General features: G+C 37.6%; 1 protein-coding gene across 1 annotated transcript in view; it reads left to right on the top strand.

Moving 5' to 3' along the window:
* Ophn1 (oligophrenin 1) overlaps positions 1 to 21,422 on the top strand; it is a 348,509-nt gene that overhangs the window by 198,966 nt on the left and 128,121 nt on the right. Inside the window, exons 6-11 of the mRNA XM_031365408.1 lie at positions 493 to 594; positions 6,097 to 6,207; positions 11,972 to 12,076; positions 13,701 to 13,830; positions 16,058 to 16,158; positions 20,202 to 20,293. Of these exons, the coding sequence (XP_031221268.1) occupies positions 493 to 594; positions 6,097 to 6,207; positions 11,972 to 12,076; positions 13,701 to 13,830; positions 16,058 to 16,158; positions 20,202 to 20,293 (641 nt within the window). The remainder of the gene's footprint in view (positions 1 to 492; positions 595 to 6,096; positions 6,208 to 11,971; positions 12,077 to 13,700; positions 13,831 to 16,057; positions 16,159 to 20,201; positions 20,294 to 21,422) is intronic.

Raw genomic sequence — 21,422 nt, 5'->3', positions numbered from 1 at the left:
AGAAAGTAGCCCCAGATTCCTACTGTCTTGAACTGCAGGCTGTTTGATGTCATTTGAATTCATATAGATTGACTCTTCCTTGGTATATTTATTTCACATTTGCATTTCTTTTTGTTTTTTTTGAAAATATCAAATGAGTACTAACTATACGTGAAAAACACAGAAGGCAAGAAAGCGTGTTTTAGCAACAGAGGCTACCTTTGAGTGAGTAGCACTTTTGGAGCACGAGCTTGCTTGCAGAGACTTCAGCTTTACCAAGTCGGAACTGTCTCTGGCTCAGGTAGAATGATTTAGGGTTATACTTGAGGAGATCAAACATGTTTGAGACCAGTGTAAAACAGCATATTCTGCACTGACTGTAGTTTTTATTTCCTTCCAAGGAGCTGTGGGAACTGACCATATGAAACCTGAAACTGTACCTTTCATTCTCATTTCTAAGTCCGTAATATTAAATTATAGAAATGTAATGCAAAGTTTCTCTTCTATGTCTAGGAGAGGAAGAAGAAATTTGAAAAGGATGGTGAGCGGTTTTACTCATTACTGGACCGGCACTTACATTTGTCATCCAAAAAGAAAGAATCTCAGTTACTAGAGGTATGTTCGTCCACAAAGTCTAACCCTGTTTCCCTCTCGTGCTGGGCTTTAGAAACTAGTCATTTCTAGTTGTGAGATTTTTTCCCCATAAGATGGCTCAACAGGAGTCATGAAAAACATTCAAAGGGAATACTGGAATACTCTCTGAGTCTAGAGCCAGTCCCTCGACTAACTTCATTTACTAAGGAACTCTATTCCTAGCTTCAGTCCCATTGTGTGGAAGAATGCCACTTTCAATTCTGAGTTTCCAAGTCTGCGATTCTAGATTCTATGTTGGAATGGATAAAAAGTAGTATTTTATTTGCTATATGAGAAATGGACATTCCCCCCTATGGTGTTCCATTGCCTGTTTGGTGGGGATAAGGGATACTTAGGGCCACTGCTTCTATGAGACCAGCAATGGCTCCAGTTCTACTAAGCTACTATTTAATAGATACCTACCGAATCTTTATGCTGGGCGGAACAAGGCTAGAGGGACACTAATATGATATCCTTGTCCTTCTAGGTGGGATTCTAATATAAGAATATATGCACTAATCTTATAGCAGCAAGGCTCTTTCAGTGTGTAAAATGCATGTTTCTATAATAGTCTTAAGGGACCCGGGGAGTGAGGAGGGGAAGACTTATGTCTGGATGGAGGAAGTCCCTTTGTGGAAGAAACTTGCCTTTCCAATTTGAGATAATAATTTGAATAAAGATAAAATATATGACAAACAGAAACGGAGAAATTGCCCTAGAAAGAGGCTAGTAGCCTCAAGGCTGAAAGGCATGAGATAGTCTTGAGAAGTGATTTGTTGAGAACTGATATTACTCTAAAAGACTAGTGAACAATGAGATGGGATAATCCAATGCAGTGGGCTCACATCTTGACTGGTGCAACAACAACAAAGAAAAAGGAAAGAAAACATGGCCCATAAAATAAGAGTTCATCCTTGCTTAGTAATTGGGAACCCAACTGGTTTCCCATATTTCTGTAAATGGTTCCCTAAATGATAGTGGTTCTCTGTGCACAAGTTGTCTGTGCAGACTGTGTGGCTTTCCTCAAATACCTGTTCCTCAGACAGTCTAGAATTATAGCACATCATAGGCAGGGAGTGCCTATTTTACCAGGCCCAATGAAAACCTAAGGGTATCATCAGTCTCTAAAGAATCTCCTCTGGCAGCTATTTTTGCTGGGTTGTTATAGCTTACTGAAAGAAATTTTATGCATCCTTTATGAAACTAGTAAGGAATCTCTTGGAGGCTTATATATAGTTTCTTGTAGATGGGTCTCTCACACCTTTCCTCTTTGATGATTTTTCTTTGTAGCCTTTCACTGAAATAAATGTCGTCTGGGATTATGACCATATGTTGCATACCCAGTCCTGTGACTACCAAATCTGGGGTAGTCATAAGGACCTATGGGGATACAATACATAGTTTGAAGGGTCTTTTTGTTGTCTGTTTTTTGGATTTTTTTTTTATTTGCTATGAAGGTATTTAGAGTGTTCTGACAGTTTTATATGCTATGTAGGTGTCCTTGTTGTCACTTCGGAAATTTTGATGTTTTCAAACAGGATCTTCCCCAGAATGTCCTGAGATCCCCAGAAGTCTCCCTGCCTCTGCCACATGCTGGGATGGTAGGCTTGAGCCACCATAGCCAGCCTTTGTTGACATTTCTGATAAGCAAGGCTGCAGCTCATATACTGTTCATTGGAAACTAAAGTAAGGGGACTTGATTCAGTCACTTATTAAAAAACAAAGAGCTCTTATTTTTTTGAGGTATTTTATTTACCTACATGTGGTGGATAATGGTTATAATCCCAACACTCAAGAGCCTGAGGCAGGAGGATTACTGTGAATTTGAGGGTATTCTGGGCTACATAATAAGGTTTTTGTTTTTGTTTTTTATAGTGAGACTCTGTCTTAGAAATGAAGGAAAGATAAGGACTGAAGAGAGAGAAAAAAGGAGGAAGAGAGAGAGGGACTGCAGTCCCTCAGGAGTTTGGGGAGTTCAGGAGTTCAAGGAGCTCAGGAGTTCGAGGCCATCCTTGGGTACATAGAGGGTGTGGAGCCGGCCTAGGGTACATGACACCCTGTCCCCCAGAAAGAAAACAAAGAATCATATCATTGTTAAATCACTTTCAGTTTTATCATTACATTGCCTTCTTTCTTAGAAAGGTGTGAAAGAAGTCAGGAGACCCCATATAGGATAGGGCTAGGCTTTTTTTCTCTCTCTTTTTTTTTTCCTTTGAGGGGACAAGGAGAAATATATACTGGGCTACATTCCTATATAAGTTTTTTTTCCCTTTTAACTTTGTATTTGATAATTATAAATTCATGTGTGGTTAGAAAAAATAATGCAAAGAGATTTTATGTACCAAAATAAAGAGAAAAAGAAAAAAAACTAAAAAAAGATGAATGAGAAGTACAGAGATAAAGATTCCTGGCACATATTTTCACTATTAATACTATCTTGTGTTCATTTATTAGAATTGGTAAAACAATGGGTCTTCTGTGGGCTATGGATTGCCTGTTCTTATTTTGTTGGGTGTGGAACCCTGCACATGCTAGGCAGGCAGTGTGACACTGAGTTACTCCTCTTTTATTCCCATTCTGTTGGATCTGACAAGTGTATAACGATATGTGTCTAGTGTAGTCTTGGAGAATAGCTTTACTCTTCTGATATTCTATATGCTCCATTCTCACTTATCTCAAATACCAGGCAGCCATTTCTCTGAACTTCATATTTTTGTCATTTCTGTAATGTCATGTTAGAATCCTATAGTATGGAGCCTTTCCATGTTGGGTTCTTTTATTTAGCAATAGGTAAATCAATTGTTGGTATTTTTTTTTATGATTCAATAGCCCATTTCTTTTCAGGGCTGTTGCTGATAGCTATACCACATGTTTCCTATGGAAGAATTTTTCTTCTGAATTTTGTCAGTTATTAATATGGCCATGGTAAATATTTGTGTGCAGATTTTGTCGAGGTTCTTTTAGTAAATGCTGTAGGATACGAAGTTAGGTTGTATTGTAAACCTATGTTTTATTTTGTAAGAACCTGCTGTTTACCAACATGTACCATTCTTCTTTCTGATCAGCTCTGAGACTTTCTTTTGCTTGACATCCTTATCAGCATTTGGTGTTAACAGTGTTAGCCACTCTAATAGGTGTGCAGTGGTATCCCATTTCTCTTGACCTTTGTAATTTACCAATGACGCGTAATATTGAGCATCTTCCTGTATCCTCAGCTGCCACCTGTCTTCTCTGCTGAGATGTCTGATCAGATATTTTGCCTCTTTTAAAATTGAGTTCTTTTCTTGTTGCTATGTTTTAAGAGCTTTCTATATGATATTAGGTGCTAACCCAGTATCAGATATATGCTTTATGGTGGTCCAGATATGTATCTGTTATTCTGTTATCAGGGCCTTTGGTAAAGCAGTTGTTTTTGGTTTAATGAAATTTGTATATATATGTTTTCAATCAGTCATGCTTTTGATATATTTAAAAGTCTTGTCAATCTAAAGTCATGTAGATTTTTCTGCTCCCTCAACGTGTTTTGTAACAGCTCATGGTTATCTCAGGCTTGTGTTTTGCTGTTTAGACTCTTAAGTACTGTCATAGGAGTTATTATCATTATGTGTGGCAAGATTTTCTTTGACATTATCTTCTAAGAGTTTTAAAATAGTGTCCCATAGATTTGATGAGGGAAATGGCATCCATGAAATCTCAACAAAATAGTTACTTGAACAAGACTGGCATAATTACAAAATCATTTGACATACTGATGTAGATAGTGAAAAGTTTCAGCCTAAAATTTTATTTTTTTAGTATACAAATAAATATATTTCAATGTGACATTTTTACAAATATATGTCATCATTCTTTTCTTATTTGCTCTATCCAGATCTCCATCCTCCTCTTGCTGATACTCTTCCTTGTCTATTAGTGCTTACTTCAGCTTCCATAACACACATCTCATGATTCTCTCTTGTTCTTTCCCCTCCCCTTAGACATCCTGGTCACTCCTAGTGCTTGTCTCCCTCTCTGTCCTACAGAACCACAATACACATGAATTAAGTCCAGATTCTGATTGAGAAGAGTGATGTGGTATTGTTTTCTCGACTTGGCCTTATTTCACTAAACTTGATGATTTCTTACTCTGAAAATGGCATAGCTTTGTTTTTCTTCAGTACTAATTATGTTGATGCCTCTCATTTTTAAAATCTGTCCATCTGTTCGTGGGCATCTAGGCTGGTTCCACATCATGGCTATTATGAATAGTGCAATAATAAACATAGATGTGCAAGTGTTTCTGTAGTGTGCTGACTTAGGGTCCTTTGGTGTATACAGGAGCTGTGTAGCTGGTTAATTTTGCAGAGCACTGTTATTGTCATTGAAAATGTTTCTCCATTCCATTCAGTTTCTTCCATCACTTGTAGTCCAAGTACACATATGCTACACATTTTGTCTAGAAGTTCTCAGATGTTTAATTTTATGTTGTTTATTCTCTTTGTTTTGACCACTGTATTCCTGTACATTCAAGCTTGCTGATCCCCCTGCCTCATGCTGTCAGAACTCTTAGTCAAGGGCCCATATGTGCTCAGCCCTAGACTTACTCATTATTTCCTTAACCTTGTTCCTACCGGTTGCGAGCCCAACACAGCAAGCTTTGTTTCTGTTACAATATTTTAGGTTCCTGTCATTTCCTTTGGATCCATGCTTCCAAGTTTCATCTGTATTCTAATAACACATATCTGTTGTTGCATGTTGTTCTCTTTTTCCACTAGTTTCTTTGCATTTTACCATGGTCATTTAAAATTCATGGCCTTATCATTCTATACAGTGTCTACTTTCTCTTAGTCAATTTCTGATCATTTTGCTTTTGCAGATTGTAGGTTTTCTCTTTTTTGCCTTTTTGCTTCTTTGCTTAAAAGACAAAGAGCATATTTGGCAAAAGATACTGAAGTAAGTGCTCACTGCGAGGTTTCATGCCTATTTGGCTAGGACTTAGTGTGGGCTTAATTTGCTCTTGATGTAGTTCCTTTGAATCCCGTGTTTTCTCTTTTTATTTGTTAAGCAATTTATTCTTAAACTGGCAGTAGTTCTTCAGTGAGGGTTGTGATGCCCTCAGCATTGAGCATAATTTTCTCTCAGGTGTCTGTTCTCATGAGGTCTGCTTCCCTCCAGTCACCTATACACTAGTTTTTCCCCTATGATTTTAATTTTCTGTTGGATTTAAGAAGAAAGCTTTTCCAACTTGTTCAGCCTTTTCCTTGATCTGAAAATCTGTTTTATGGCTCCTAGGCTTCCTTCATGCTGGACTAGAAGTAGGAGGCCTCAAATCTTTTAAATCTCTTGGTCTCATATCTCCTCTCTGTAAAATAAAGTGGAAATAAAGAAAACAATAGAAATAGGATATTTGCAGGTAGCTCAATGCCTCTTTAGCTGTAGAATTTCATTCCTGACTTTCAAAACCGACCATGCCCTTTTGTGACATTTGTTGCTTTCTTTCTACAGGCAGACCTCCAAGTGGATAAGGAAAGGCACAATTTCTTTGAATCATCCCTTGACTATGTTTATCAAATTCAGGAAGTCCAGGAGTCAAAGAAGTTCAATATTGTGGAGCCGGTAAGTTCTATCTGTTGGTGAACACACATACACACACATACACATATACATATATAAATTATATATATATATATATATATATATATATATATATATATATATATATATATATATATAATATATATATATATATTTGATGTATCAAGTACCCAAAAATGCCCAAGTGAATGTGAAGAACTTTGGTCATAAAATTGGAAGTTCAAAGAATAAAAACATCAATTCACGTTCATCTTTAACAATATATGTCAAGAATATCAGCATACAGGTTTTTATTTTTCTTGCTCTTAGAACTGTTTGTACTCTTCCTTACTACGTTTACACTATTTTGTTCTCCATTCATGACCATTTTCTTCATTTTTCTTTTATCCTTGATTCAATCCCTCCTCCAATTTCTATGTAACACTTTACTTTTCACTTTTTTTGGGGGGAAGGGGGGTTCTGAGACAGGGTTTCTCTATATAGCCCTGGCTGTCCTGGAACTCACTCTGTAGACCAGGCTGGCCTCAAACTCAGAAATCCACCTGCCTCTGCCTCCCAAGTGCTGGGATTAAAGTGCCCAGCACTTTTCACTTTTAAAATTGGTATTAGTATTAATTATTAAAGATTTTGATACAATGTGTCTTGATCATATTCACAACACTCCTTCTTTTAACTCCTATGAGACTCACACTCATACCTCCCACCCCCTTTTGAAGAAAAGACTATCTTGCAGCAGCTTTCCTGCTTCTTATCAATGTTTTGTCTTCTTTTCTGTGATATTCCAAGATGTTCCCTTAAGGATAGGGATTGTATTCTAAATGTATAGATGGGAGGCAGGGACTCTACTATCAGTTTCTTTCTGAATTCTGACCAGTTGTGGCTTTCTGTAATATTCTTTACTGCAAAAATAAGGGCGAGAGCTATACTTACCTCTTTATAGAAGGATGATTATTACAAATGTAGTTACAGATTAGGTTGGTTTAGGAAAATGGCAGGAACAAGTTCTCTTCTAGGTAGCAGGGCCTCACTAGCCACAGGTAGCTGACTAAATTAATATTGCCAGGTATAAATTACCTCCTATAGGGAGAGAATACCTACCTACCTACCTACTCACCCACCCATCCATCCATACATCCATCTGTGAGATTGCTTCTTTTTGGGCTTCCTCTCTCCACTCAATGGATTTATCCTTAGCTGTGTAGAAGGTTTTTGGTTTTCTGTGATGTTCCACCTGTCAATTGTTGTCCTAATCTTTTCCTGCACCTAAATCTGGAAGGATATTGCCCATGTTTTCTTCTAGCAGTTTCAGTGTTCCAGGCTAAGATACTCAGTTTATTTGGAGTTAATTTTGTGTAGGGTGATAGATACAGGCCTAATTTTAGTCTACGTATAGGCATTCAGTTTTTCTAGCACTATGTGCTGAAGATGCCATTTCTTCTGCAAAGAGTTTTGGCATCTTTGTCAAATGTTCAGTGGCTGTTGTTACATTTATTTTTTGCTTTGCTCTCTTTGCCTACAAGTTTAATTTTGTGCAAGCACCATGTTCTTTTTAATCCTGTAACACTGAGATAAATCTTGAGATCTGGAATGTGAATACTTCTAGCATTTCCCTTTTCATGCAGGATTACCTTGGCTATTCAGGGTCTTTTGTAGTTCTATTGAAAGCTTAGGAGTTTTTCCATTTCTTTGACTATAGTATTTTGATTGGATTGTACTAAATCTGTAACTTGTTTTGGTAGAATTGTCACTGTCACAATAATATTCTATCAACCCATGTCTTCTTCAATCTATTTAGAGATTTAAAGTTTTTATTGTAGGACTCTCTCTCTCCCTCCCTCCCTCTCTTCCTCCTCCTTCCCTTCTCTCTCTCCCTCTCCTGACCTCCCTCTCTCCCTCCCCTTCTCCTTCCCTTCCTACTTCCCTCCCTCCCTCCCTGCCCCTCCCTCCATCCCTCCATTACCCCCCCTTCCCTGGTTGGTTAAGTGTTAGGTATTTTTTGAGGCTATTGTGAGTGGAAATGCATTTGTGATCTCTTTCTCAACGTGTTTTCTGTTGACTTATGTAATTGTTACTGAGTTTTGTAAGTTATTGTGCCATTTTGCTGAAATTGTGGACCATTTCTAGTTTTGGGGTGGAGTTTTTGTGATCTTTTAAGTATAATATATCATCTGCAAATGGGGTGATTCAACTTTTCTTGTTTGTATCAATTGAATTTTCTTTACTTTCTTTTTCATCTTCCCAGGATGTAATTAATAACAGAACATGGGCTAAAATTTCTCACTCCCACATCTCTGAAGCTCTATCCATCTTATTCTGTTGTTCCAGCTAGTGTTTTGAACACTATATTTGAAAGTAGTGGAGTCAATGGACAACGTTGTCTCATTTCTGATTTTAATGGAACTTTCTTTGAATTTTTCTCCATTTAGGCTGATGTTAGTTGCGAGTATGTAATATATAGTCTTTATATGTTTAAATTTGTTTCCTCTACTCCCACTTTCTCTAGGACACTTTTCATGAAGACATGTTGGATTTTGTCAAAGGCTTTTTCAAATGATAAAATGAACTTTGAGATGATCGCATGAACCTTGTCTTTAAGTTTATTTATATGATTTATTCTATTTATTGGTTTACATGTGTTGAACCAGCTCCACATCTCTGGGAAAAGCTAACTTGATATGTGCCTATACACAGTTTACAAGGATTTTATTGAGGGTTTTTGCCTTTATGTTTATCAGGCCTGTAGGTTTGGTGGTTGCTGTGTATTTACCTGGTTTTGCTACTAAACGATAATACTAGCTTTGTAAAAGGAGTTTGGAAGACTTCTTGTGTTTCTGTTCTTGTTTTTTTGTTTTGTTTTTATTTTTAACAAGTTAAGAAGTATTTCTTTGTTGATCTCTTTTGAAAGCCTTTCACTATTCTTCTTGAATGCATCTGGGCCTGGATATTTTAGCTGTCTTCCCCGCATGCCTTCAGAAAGCTTTTAAAACTATATACCATATGTTTCAGGCTATGCTAAGAACTCATGGCCCTTACATTTAATCACTTCCTGTTCTACTTCTCTACTACCTTGCATAATTTTTCCTACTAAGTTACCTTTAATTTATTACAAAACTTAGTGTACTTTGATTGGAAAATATGCTGACTTTTTATAACTCTTTATTACTACATAGGTGATTCATTATAGAAAAGTTTAAGATGGTGCATCTGGATGATCAAAAAATTCTTTATATAAAAAGAATACGTATTGGTTGTATAGTATTTTCCCTCCCAAATTGTTTGTGTATATATTATATCTCTTTTTATGTGTATGATATATACTATTGAGTGTGAATGTGTCTACATATATGGCACATGACTGAGTATATGTGTGTTGATGTCTACATTTTTATAATTTTATATGTACTATATGAAAACAAGTATTCATTCATTTATTAAAGAAGCATCAAGATTTTGTTGTATTTCGGGCACTGTCTTAACACTGGGTATATTGCAGAAAAACAGTTTCTTTCTTTATGAATACTATACTCCCATGAGGTAGAAAGAATGCACGAAAGTATACAATTTATCAAAAATAGTTGTTAGTTGTGATAAAAGCTATGAAAGAAACAAATTATGTTTGTTTGGTGAACATAGATTCACCAATTGCAATAAACTAAGTTTAAACTGAATACAAGCATATATCATCACAATGATCATCCACCATGACCAAATTGGCTTTATCTCACAGATATAGTGTTGGTTCAAGGGTTGGTTCAGTGTTGGTTCAAGCTTTCATATGAAAGCTAATAATGTAATAAATCACATAAATGGGCTTAAAGGTAAAAAAAATCACGCGATCAATAGATTCAGAAAGGGCCTTTGACAAAAATCCATCTTTCCTTCATGAGAGTCAGGAATGTTTAGACATTCTCAAAATAGTGCAATGAAGTTGTGTGTCCTGAGATACTGGTAGAAGAAAAGGGTAATTGCAGGAAGAGATATTTGACCGAGACCCGTTGGGACCCATTGTCATGCAGTGTGATTTGAATGTCAGCCTTGGTGCCATAGAAAGCCACCATAAGGGCATTAAGTATGCCTTATCAGAACAGTTTTATTGTGTGGGAAGTGGCTTGGCAGAGGGCTAGGAAAACAGTTAAAAAAAAAACTATTATAGGCTGGGTGAGGTAGCACATGTTGGTAATGTCTGCACCAGGAGGCAAAGGCAGAGAATCGTGAGTTTGAGGTCTGCCTGGGATACAATACTAGACTCCCAAATTAATTAAAGAAATGCTATAATGGTCTAGGTAAGAAGACACATTCTCTTGAATTGGTGTGGTGGAAGTCTCAACAGTAAAGGATAGATAGGTTAACACAATAGTTTGGAAGTTTGGGGATATAACTCAGTGGTAGAAAGCTTGCCTCACATGGGCGAGAATTTGGGTTCCATTTCTAGCACCAAAAATGGTATTTTGGAGGAAACACTCTTAGAAAGTTCTGTGAATTGGACTTGAATGTGAGTTAAAGAGAGATAAGGGCTGATTCTGTAGTTCTTGGTTTGAATGACTGGGGAGCACTGATGCCATTTCTTGAGATGAATTTGGGGAGAAAACCAGGAAGGATTGTGTGATTGACATATGTCTCTACCATGTCTTTGTCATAAATGTCCACGTAAGCGTGTATTGTCTTGTTTTTATGTTTACCTTTTTACATCTGATATGTTTATATGTTCCTATGTTTCATCTATTTGCTTCCTACAACAAATAGAGCTGTGTTTACTTCTACCTTTTATACTTTATGCACATTGAGCTTTTATCTTAAATATTTATAATTGTTAAATGAGAATTATATTTTCTCTTAGTTTTGTTTGTATACATTTGGTTTTTAATAGAATTGAATGAAATATAGATTTATTATTGTGATAGATATGTATGCTATTGTAAGTATGTGGACACCAAGTGGTAACTCTGTGGAGTGTGTTCTGTCCTTTCAGCTTTGTGTGGGTTCTGAGAAGTGACCACAGGTTGTCAGACTTGTACAGCAAGTCTCTTTACCCATCAAGCCATCTTACTGGCCATGACTTGAATGTTTTGAAAATTAAAAGTGGACTCTTCATCATTTGTATGTCATCTTCTAGTAGAAGCACCTACTATGGGCTAATCCTGAGGATATTTATTTGGATATCTGTTACCAAAAATGCTTGCCACCAGAAGTGGTTGGGTTTTTTGAAAAAAAAAAAAAAAGGAAATATTTGCATTTACATAATGAAATATCTTAAATGGGTCTCCAGTTTAAACACAAAGTTTGTTTATATTTCTTATATACTTTATACTCATAACCCACAGATTTTATACAATATTTTAGTGTGTTTACATTTTCTTCAGTGTGTCCTATCACATGAGGTTAGGTGTAAAAATTTTCCTTTCTTTTTTTTTTTTTCTTTTTTCTTTTAGTATTACATCTGCCCTTGACAATTTTGGCTTGTATATTTTTGGATGAGAAATGCTGAACCCGTTTAGAAAGGCAAGGTAGTCAATTCCTGCAGTATGTAATTCCTGAGTGGCTGTGTATGCAGTCTTAATAGGATCCAGATTTGCTGTTTCTTTTCTGAGACTGAATGCAGGTGAAGCATTTAACCTAATATGAGAACACTTACCTGTATATCCGCTTGTGCTGCCATGACTGCTTGTAATGGTGTACTTCTAACTTTCTTCCCTGACTTCATGGGTCCTTTATTTGATCGGTAGGAAGTGCTGATGCTAGATAATGGTAAGTTTCTAAAGGTGATCTTTTTGTCTGTTTCCCCTAGGTCTTGGCCTTCCTTCATAGCCTCTTCATTTCTAACAGCTTGACTGTGGAGCTCACACAGGATTTCCTGCCATACAAACAGCAGCTGCAGCTTAGCTTACAGAATGTGAGTTGCAGGTGGATGTCTTCACCTGTCTTTCCATCGAGATTTGAGCCCCAGTGGTCTTAACTTTGGAATTTCAGGCCATTTCACCACTTCCAATTTAGGACAAAGTAGTGTAGCATACACACACTTTTAACACGTCGACATGTTCTTGCTTTTTCAGTTTTGACTCTTTTCTGTCTTTGAGGTTTGCTGCTTCCCATCATCTCTTCAGGAATAGCTCTGTCTAGCCAGGATTTATTAAGCGTTGATACTTTACCATTTCTCTTGTACATCAGAGTCCAGCTGTAGGCGTATTTAAATGTGAGGCTTAGGCCATAGGCTAGTTCCCAAGTCAGTTAAGCCACTTGATTTATTATTTTGGGTATCCGTTACCTTTTTCTCTCATCACTTAGAGTTAAACAAATGAATTTTAAAGGACTTCTCCAACTTCACACACATGCTAGTTCTTATAAATGACCATAGACATAGCATATTTTATGTATCGAGATATGAGAATTTACTAATTTAGCATTTGGTGATTATTTATGGATACCATGAAAATATATCCTGTTTGAGACAGTGTGAAAGTCTCTGGCACACCAGAATGAAGCACCAAGGTTTGTCTTTCTTGAAGGATCATATATTTTCTAGAGTACATAGAGAAATCAGACATCCCTTATACTAATTGTTACTGTATGGAATCAAACCAACATTTAAAAAATATTTACTTATTTAATGTATATGAATGCTATATCTGCATGTACACCTGCATGACAGAAGAGGGCATCAGATCACATTATAGATGGTTGTGAGCCACCATGTGTTGCTGGGAACTAAATCCAGGACCTTTGTAAGAGGAACCAGTGTCACTAACCACTGAGCAATCTCTCCAATCCCCAAACCAGCATTTTTAAAGGAGCATAGAGAATGTAACAATTGGTAGTCAGAGAAGGTGCCATTAAGATCAGGTGACATTGGGTCAGGTGCTACATTGCATGGCGTTCATAGATGTATTTTTAAATTAAAAACTGCTGATAAGGTTCTTGCCTAGGGGGATTGTGATGTATAGTTTTACCTACTTTTTTTCTTTCTGCATTTATTCCTTCCTTCTGGGTCCTCTCCTTTACCTGAACGTAAGAGTACCTATTTTCTGCTGACTTACAAAATCTTTCTACAATCAAGTTGACTCCTCTGCCATATGTAACTTGACAAATGTGAGCTAATACCAAGCGTTTGCATGTGTACTCATGGCTGACTCATTGTTAGCGTAGTCCACATCTTCTTCACTAACATAAAGAAGTTGCCATGATAACGTTATCTTTGGGAACCTTCTCTATAGTTGCCCTTGTTGTAAAGCAAGGGTCAGTCTAACGACAGGCATTTCAAATTCTTATTCACTTGAAGCTTGAATTAATCCCACTGGGTAAAAGCTCTCGGTTCTTGTGGTATCTGTGTTTTTGTTTCCTTTCTAGTACATAGTGCCATTAAACTCTAGAATTATTTTCTAGCCACTACTACTCAGTAGTTTTCTCTATGTTTTATCACATACTGTGAGCAGAGAAATCTCTGTACTATATCTATGGTGGATAAAGACACAGTCCTGTTGATGTTAATGGTGATAATGATTATAACGATTTTTTGACAGACAAGAAATCATTTTTCCAGTACCCGGGAGGAGATGGAAGAACTTAAGAAAAGGATGAAAGAAGCTCCTCAGACATGCAAGCTTCCAGGACAGCCAACCATTGAAGGCTATCTCTATACACAGGAGAAATGTGTGTGGGCATGCAGGGTCATCCTCTGGCTTCCAAGAAGCTTGCTGCTTTCTGAACTCTGAGAACCCATTGTGTCGTTCATAGACCCATGCCAGATAGAACTCTTTGGAGGGTAGGGTGGGAATGGTAAAAATGCAAAAGAAAGAAACTTTAGGGGTGGGTTAAATACTACATCATAGAGTACTATGTCTCTAAATTTTTCTCTAAGATTCAAGACATTCAAGGAATGTTAATATTGCATGCTGAACTTTGGGTCAAAAAAGAGGTAGGGCAAAGGAAGTAGAAATATATCTACTGCACTCACTATGTGCACTGCTTTAAAAGCTTCATCCTGTTCAATCTTTGATCCTATATTATGCTTAGGTTACAATTGAGACCATTGAGGCTTCGAATAGTCGCTAGATCAAAGGTTAACTACAATGTATCCTATATCAAAACTGATAAGGTTTCTAGTGCATTGTATCCCACTTACCACCCTCAGAGCTTGTACAGCAGTGGTTCTCTACTTGTGGGTCACCACCCCTTCTGGGGTTGAAATGACCTTTTCACAGGAGTCACTTAAGACTATTGGAAGACACTGGTTTTTGTTTTTGTTTTGTTTTTTTTTTGTTGTTGTTGTTTTACGATTTATAACAGTAGAAAAATTACAGTTATGGAGTAGCAACAAAAATAAGTTTATGGTTGGGGGTCACCACAAGCTGAGGAACTGTTAAAGGATCACAGTGGTAGGAAGGTGGCAAGGTACTGCTCCACAGTGTAAAGTGGTGAGCAGAGTCCTAGGATTTTCCTCACCCTTTATTAGTAGGACTCTTCCCACACGACGACCTAAACTGTCTACAGTGAAGTAAAAGTGCCCCTAGTCGAGAACCTCTGCTACATGCTGCAGGGTCCTTCTGTGCCTCAGTTTTCTAAGTTGTCACAAATGGCTGTTACTCAGTTAAACAAATGCTCACCAAACTGCGGTGTTTTTTTTTTTCTTCCAAATGCTATGCTGCATATGAAGAGTACAAGAACAAAATGAATCTCCCATTTTTTTTATTCTCAAAGCAATTTTCAGATTGACAGGAGAGATAGAAAAGTATATTTGTGAAGCATTTGGAACACTCTCTTTGGGACATATATCTAAGAGCTTCCCTGAGGAAGTGATGTTTGACTTAGAACTTAAATGTTCAGTGAGGGAATGACAGGTTATAAAATGGGCTGAGGGTGGGTAGATAACTTCTTGTGTGTGCTGCTGTATGAAGAGAGTTGGAGAACATACCTCATACTTAGATTTTGGTTTGTCGAGAATAACCCTTGTTGTCCTAATGTAGTTCTTCATTTTAAATATATGTTGTGTGCAATCCATTCTTAACTCCATGTTGAGTTTGCAGTACAAATGATATGGCCACTTAAGCATTTGGCAACTGAAAATAATTCATTGACACAGGAGCATAGAGGTGAGGGTATCCAGGACCATGGAGGCGATGGTACCCAGGGACAAGGTCAGAAAGGTCAATTTGATCAAATCATTCAGGGCTTTGAAGGTAGACTAAGATGTTTGGAGAGACTAGGAAAGACATGCATGATTTACAACAAGGGAGCTAACATCAATAGAATGATCTTTTAAAGTAATGTTCTCGCAAAGTGGTGAAGAGTTGGATAGGAGCAAATTAGAGCTGGGGAAATAAGAGAAGCCTGCTTGAAATGCTTAATGGGAGAAAAAAGTACATTCATAGATTATTGGAAATGTTATAACCATTAGGAAAACAAGACAATGATAATATCATTTAGCTAACTCATTGTTAAAGGAGTAAAAGAGAACTAGAAATAGTTGAAGAAGAGACATGTGAGGAATAGAATGGACACAATTCAATGTTAGTTAAATGAGATGTTTCAGGAAAGCAAACTGGCAGGGTTTTCTAGCTTCTGGATGCATAGATGTCTCTATTCCCAAGGACTGTTATAGAAAGAGTTGGTTTAGAATGCACCAAGAATAGATATGAGAATCAGGTGGTGAGGGTTAGCATCTCTGTGGGTGCAGTTGGTAGGTAAAGATGGTGCACAGGCAAAGGGCAGAGATTGACCCAGGGGCTGTCTGCAAAGTATAAACAATAGGCTGGAAATGGGCATAGTATGTAGAGGCCTTGTGTTCACTTTCAAGTACTAGAGAAAAAAGCAAACAGTAAGCACCTTCTGCTTTGGGGAGGTGAAATATTCTGCTTGTTCACTTTCTCCTGTCTTGCAGGGGCCCTGGGGATATCCTGGGTGAAATACTACTGTCGGTATGAGAAAGAGACCAGGATGCTCACCATGACACCTATGGAACAGAAGCCGGGTGCTAAGCAGGTCAGTTTTTGTTATTGCTAGTTTTTCAGCTCATCGTTGTGATGGTATGTCAGAAAAGAATATATGTTGACACAGTGTCAAATAATCAAGTCTATCACTGTCATGTAAAACTAAAACTCGGTTTACTTTTAGAGAAAAGGCTGGCCTGGGACTCATTGTGTAGCACAGACCTATGCCTTGAACTTATACCATGTCTCTTGCCTCAGACTCCTGAGTGCTGGGATTAACAGGTGGTTAATGCAGCTCCTACCATCATAATGGAGTCTTTACCTTTCCAGAATATTTAATATAACAATTGCCTATACTTGTACAAAGAGCATGTCCAAAACGTGAATGATTCTTTTAAATAATGAGTCCTTAAAAATGTGAATTAATTTCTAGTATGCCTTTATTAAAAGCACATCTATATGTGTGTGCATATATCCTAAAATTAGCATCACCTACACACCCTGTAAAATATCTATAAATAGTACATATCTTTTCCTCCCCTCTTCAGGCCTTCTCCTACTTATCAAAATACCAAGGTAAGTTTACCACTGAGAGGCTAGTTTACTCCCTGAAAGAACCTGATTCTTTTCATGCATGGATGTCTCTATGGGTAAAAAGTGATCATCATGTCGTTCATTCCCTGAAAGTAACCCCTTTGCTTTGCTCACCTACATGCTGTCACTGTGAACCTTTAAAATATTTACATATTGCTGGAAGCGTTAAGTACATGCACGAAGGCCCAATTAAGGTAGACAAGAATTTGGAGACAACTGCCAATTTCTATTAACAGTATTTTCCATAGATGACTAATGTGGTATAGCTTATACATAGAAAACTAGAGGGGACAGTTTTGGTTACAGACTGCTGAAAACTACTTTTTGCATTTGTCTTTAAGCACAGAGCCTACTAGTGTACCTCAAGTGAATATTTAAGCTGGGGTACACCCTTAGGTAATGTGCCAACAGGCTTCATCAAATTCAGCTTGGGCTATGGTATAGAATTTGTCCTTCATTTTGAATCTCTCCTGTCTCTGAGTATCAAGTGCTTATGTACAACACTAGCTGAAGTATTTTTTTCTGTTTCATGTTAGGGGCATGGTGGTCATTGAGAAGGGGCTTCGAGGAGCCCAGGATGGCTTTGTACTCATTATAATGTAAAGCATGGACTTTAACATAATTTTATCCCCCTGCTTTAATTCCTGAGTTCTGAAATTATCAGTAAATGTCTCCATGACTGGTTTATGTGGTACTGGGGATAAATCCAGGAATTTGAGATACTTATAACTGGGATAATTTCTAAGCCCACATTGTTTTTAGTTCTACACAAATTATTATCTGGAGGTTGGACACTAGCTCTACTCTCATAGAGCTATCTTTTAGAGTTGTTTTTTTTTTATTCTTGTTCAAAAGAACATTTTGTCCAGGACAAAAAAATCAGTAGAAAACACTTTTATATCCTCTTAGCATATGAGAACAATTTAGTTTTTCTTTCCTCCTTGGTTCATTGAGTGGATGCTTTCAAAACTGCAATTGTATGAGCCAAACAATGAGCCTAGGCAAGGTTTTGTTTTATGAGATGGAGTCTCTCTATGCAGCTCTGGCTGTCCTGGAATGCACTATGTAGACCAGGCTGGCCTTGGACTCACAAAGATTCACTTACTTCTCTCTCCTGAGTTTTGGGATTAAAGCCAAGTGTGCCTGGCCCTGAGCCTAAGCAATTTTAAGGTGGAATCCCTTAAGAGATTGAAAGAACTCAATTTTCCATTTAGAAGGTAGTGACAGTGTTATATCATGTGGCAGTGGGTAGAGGTAAGCGAGTACCTGGCTGGCTCATGCCAAGACATCCCCCTGAGAAATCATGCCATACAATAGATGTGATAGAAAGGGAGTTATTGTGGGGAAAGAAAGGGAGTGTGGGCCTGGAGAAGGGCTAGGGGCAGAAAGATTGGGGCAGAGCCATGAGGACAGAGAAGGACAAAAAGAAGGACAGAGATGGGGGGGAGAGAGGCTTCTGGGAACACATGAGAATAGAGAGAGAAGTGTGTAAGTAAGTGTGTGTGTGTGTGTGTGTGTGAGAGAGAGAGAGAGAGAGAGGGGGGGGGACACACAAACACACACACACAGAGGGGGCAAAGCTGAGGAAGGGAACATTCCTCTTATATGCTGCCAGACACCTGCATCTCACAGCAGTGCTGGTGATGACAATCTATTGCTAGATTTCTGGTCACCTGTAAGCCAACAGATAGAGTAGAAGAAGTAGTTACTGAATTCACCCAATTTGTATTTGAAGATTTTTTTTTCTTGTTAGTCTTCTGATAGCACTCCTAGCAATACTTTATGTTTCTGAAAGGAAAATAATATAAATAAATGATGCTATGATGATAGCAGCAGCATTAGGTAGGAACCACCTTTTCCTAAGTGCCAGTTGTCTCCCAAGGTCTGTACGTATGGCATATTCCATCCAAACAATATGCAACACTGTGGAGCATATATCATGAGCCCAATTTAGAGATGGATTAATTTGCCCTCTTCCTTACTGTGACACTTACCAATGTCCCCTAGTAGCTCACCCTATAAACTCTTACTTATGTCATATGCTACTCCAAAGCAGTATTTATTTTATCAGAATTTTACCCTTCCATGCTAGGCATAATGGAAAAGAGTTAATGGAAGTTTGAGTTCTTGTAGTGGAAGAACAACAGAAATGATTGGCCCATGAATGGCCAAACTCACTGCAAGAGGAACACCGGTAGTTAGCTAAAGAATATTATGATCTGAAATTATTTATGTATTGAGTTTTATTTATTTATTTATTTATTTATTTTACATTTTAAATTTTTAGACAGAATTCTCACCATGTAATCCAGACTAGCCTTGAATTGGTTATCTTTCTCCCTCAGGTTGGAGTTTGGGGATTGCAGGTGTGCAAATCTCTTCATATCTGAACTGGGTATAGATAGATCTTAGCTCTGCGATCTGTTTACTTTTCAACTGAGTAAATTGGTTACCATAAGTACAGACCTGGAGCATATGCAGTGTTTCTGAGTTTGAGACAGTAGGCTAGTAGTACTTTTGTTTTTTAATAAATTGTGAAGTTAAGACTCAGAGAGAGCAATTACCTTGCCAGGGAGGGTCACAGAGCTAGCAAATGGCATACCTAAAGCAATATCCCAAGTCTTAAGCTTCCTAGTTTAATCCTACTTGGACCTTACCAACTTGCATACCATTAAAAAGTTTTCCCTCTCACATTTGCCTCTAAGGGTTATGGCGAGGGAAGTTTGTGTTAAACTACTACAAAAAAAATAATAAACACCTAATTCATTAAAAATACCTTGTACAGTCTGTGGTTCATTGTGTTCACTAAATCTTATATCCTTTTGGTGCTTCATTGTCCTCATTGAGATAATAGAGTAAAGCAAACAATGAAGAATCAGGTATTTTGTCTGTGGCTACCAAGGGATTTGGCAGATTTCTGTTCCCACAGGAATGTTTTGAACCACACTACCCACCATGTCAAAATGTTGCTTTGATTAATAAACAGATCTGCTTGTTTCCATACTTTTTTACTACCTCTGGAGAGACCATTATTATGACTTTTGTCATCTTGAAGGTATGCACTACCACATCCAGTAAGGTTTCAACCCTCACCTTTTCTTGAACATTCTATAGATGGTCTCAGATAGCTAATTATCCAGTTGCAGCTTCCTACTCAGAAACCTCATGAAAATTTTATTATGTGAACTTAAGGCCATTTGGGCACTCCATTTCTCCTGCACTGCCCTGGTGATGTGCATTGAGCTTCTATTGTATCCACCGTACTTGGGAAAGGTGCTGGCCTGCCCTGAGCACTTACATTTTCACCTGGTCTCAGATACTGATAACTTGTAACAATGAGAACCCATTGACCATGTAATCCCAAGATTTGAAGGTAAAGGTTCGTAATGAGTCAACTCATTGGTCCTTCTGTCTTGGTTGACACCATTCAGATGACCCTGAGGACCCTATGGGTGAAGGAAGAAACTTCTGGATTTTAAATAAATGCCTCTTTCTTATCAGGGACCTGTGGACTTAACTTTGAAGTACTGCGTGAGAAGGAAGACAGAGTCAATTGACAAAAGATTCTGTTTTGATATAGAAACTAATGAAAGGTAAGTTGGGATGCTGTGAATTGACAGGGTCACCATGTACCCACTCATGAATCTAGGTGGCTCTTCTCTCATGTCTCTTGTTGCTGGAAAGGAACAAGTTATATATAAGCCATTGCTGCTCCTGCCTCTCAATCTACCCTTCACAAGGGTCCCTGTTAGACCAAGTTAGAGCATTTTGTTTTGGTTTCATTTGATTTTGTTTTCTGTATATCTCTCAGCCATATTTACCTCATTGGCTCTGGCCAGAAAAAAAAATATCTCCTAGAATTTAAGTTGCTGTCATATATGCAAAACTTTGTTTTTTCCAAAGTGCTGAAAAGCTGACAGAATAGCCATGCTCATTCTTTTTAAGACAGCTAAGTGTGACTCAGGAAGTAGAGTGACACAATTTGGAAGAGAGGGTGAAGGGTAGAGGTAGTAGTAGGGAGTTTTCCCCACTTATTGTAAAATGAAGCAAGCCATTCCTACTTTGAAGATATGTATGTGAACGAGAATAACTTATTGACTCCCAAATATTTCAGCCATTGCTTGCAAATTTGGGCCATAGTTATATTGTTTCTTTCTAATGCCTTCTATTCCTCTCCCCCCACCACCTCCAGCTAAAAACAGTTTAATGAAGGATAATTATTCCTTTGTCTGTTTTTTAAATAGTTAAAAATAGTTTTTATAATAAAATCTATTCTGATTATGGTTCCTCTCCCCCAACTCCTCCCATACCCTTCCCACCTCTTCATTCTCCCAAATCCACACCTTTTCCTGCTCTCTCTCACTAGAAAACCAGCAGTCTAGAAAATATAAGGTAAAATAAAAACAAACAAACCTGAATAGGACAAAACAAACAAATGAACAAAAAAAAACCAAATAGACAAAGAAAAAGCACAAGGAGCACATAGAGACTCAGAACACACACATTGGCAAACAGAAATCCTATAAAAACACAAAATTGGAAACCATAATATATAAACAAAAGGCACCTCTATCCTTCAAAATGAAAGTATTTGACATTATTTTGGTGATAGGCATGCTTGTTGGTTAAGAGGTTTCCCCAAAAGTCAGTGAATATGTATACTACCTGATTTTATTGTCATCCATTATTTCTTTTTTTTTTTATTTTAGATATTTTCTTTAT

The sequence above is a fragment of the Mastomys coucha genome, chromosome X (assembly GCF_008632895.1).
Source record: "Mastomys coucha isolate ucsf_1 chromosome X, UCSF_Mcou_1, whole genome shotgun sequence".
NCBI classification, from domain to species: domain Eukaryota; kingdom Metazoa; phylum Chordata; class Mammalia; order Rodentia; family Muridae; genus Mastomys; species Mastomys coucha.
Note: the sequence above shows the minus strand (reverse complement) of the source record. Positions and strands in the feature narration are given on the sequence as shown.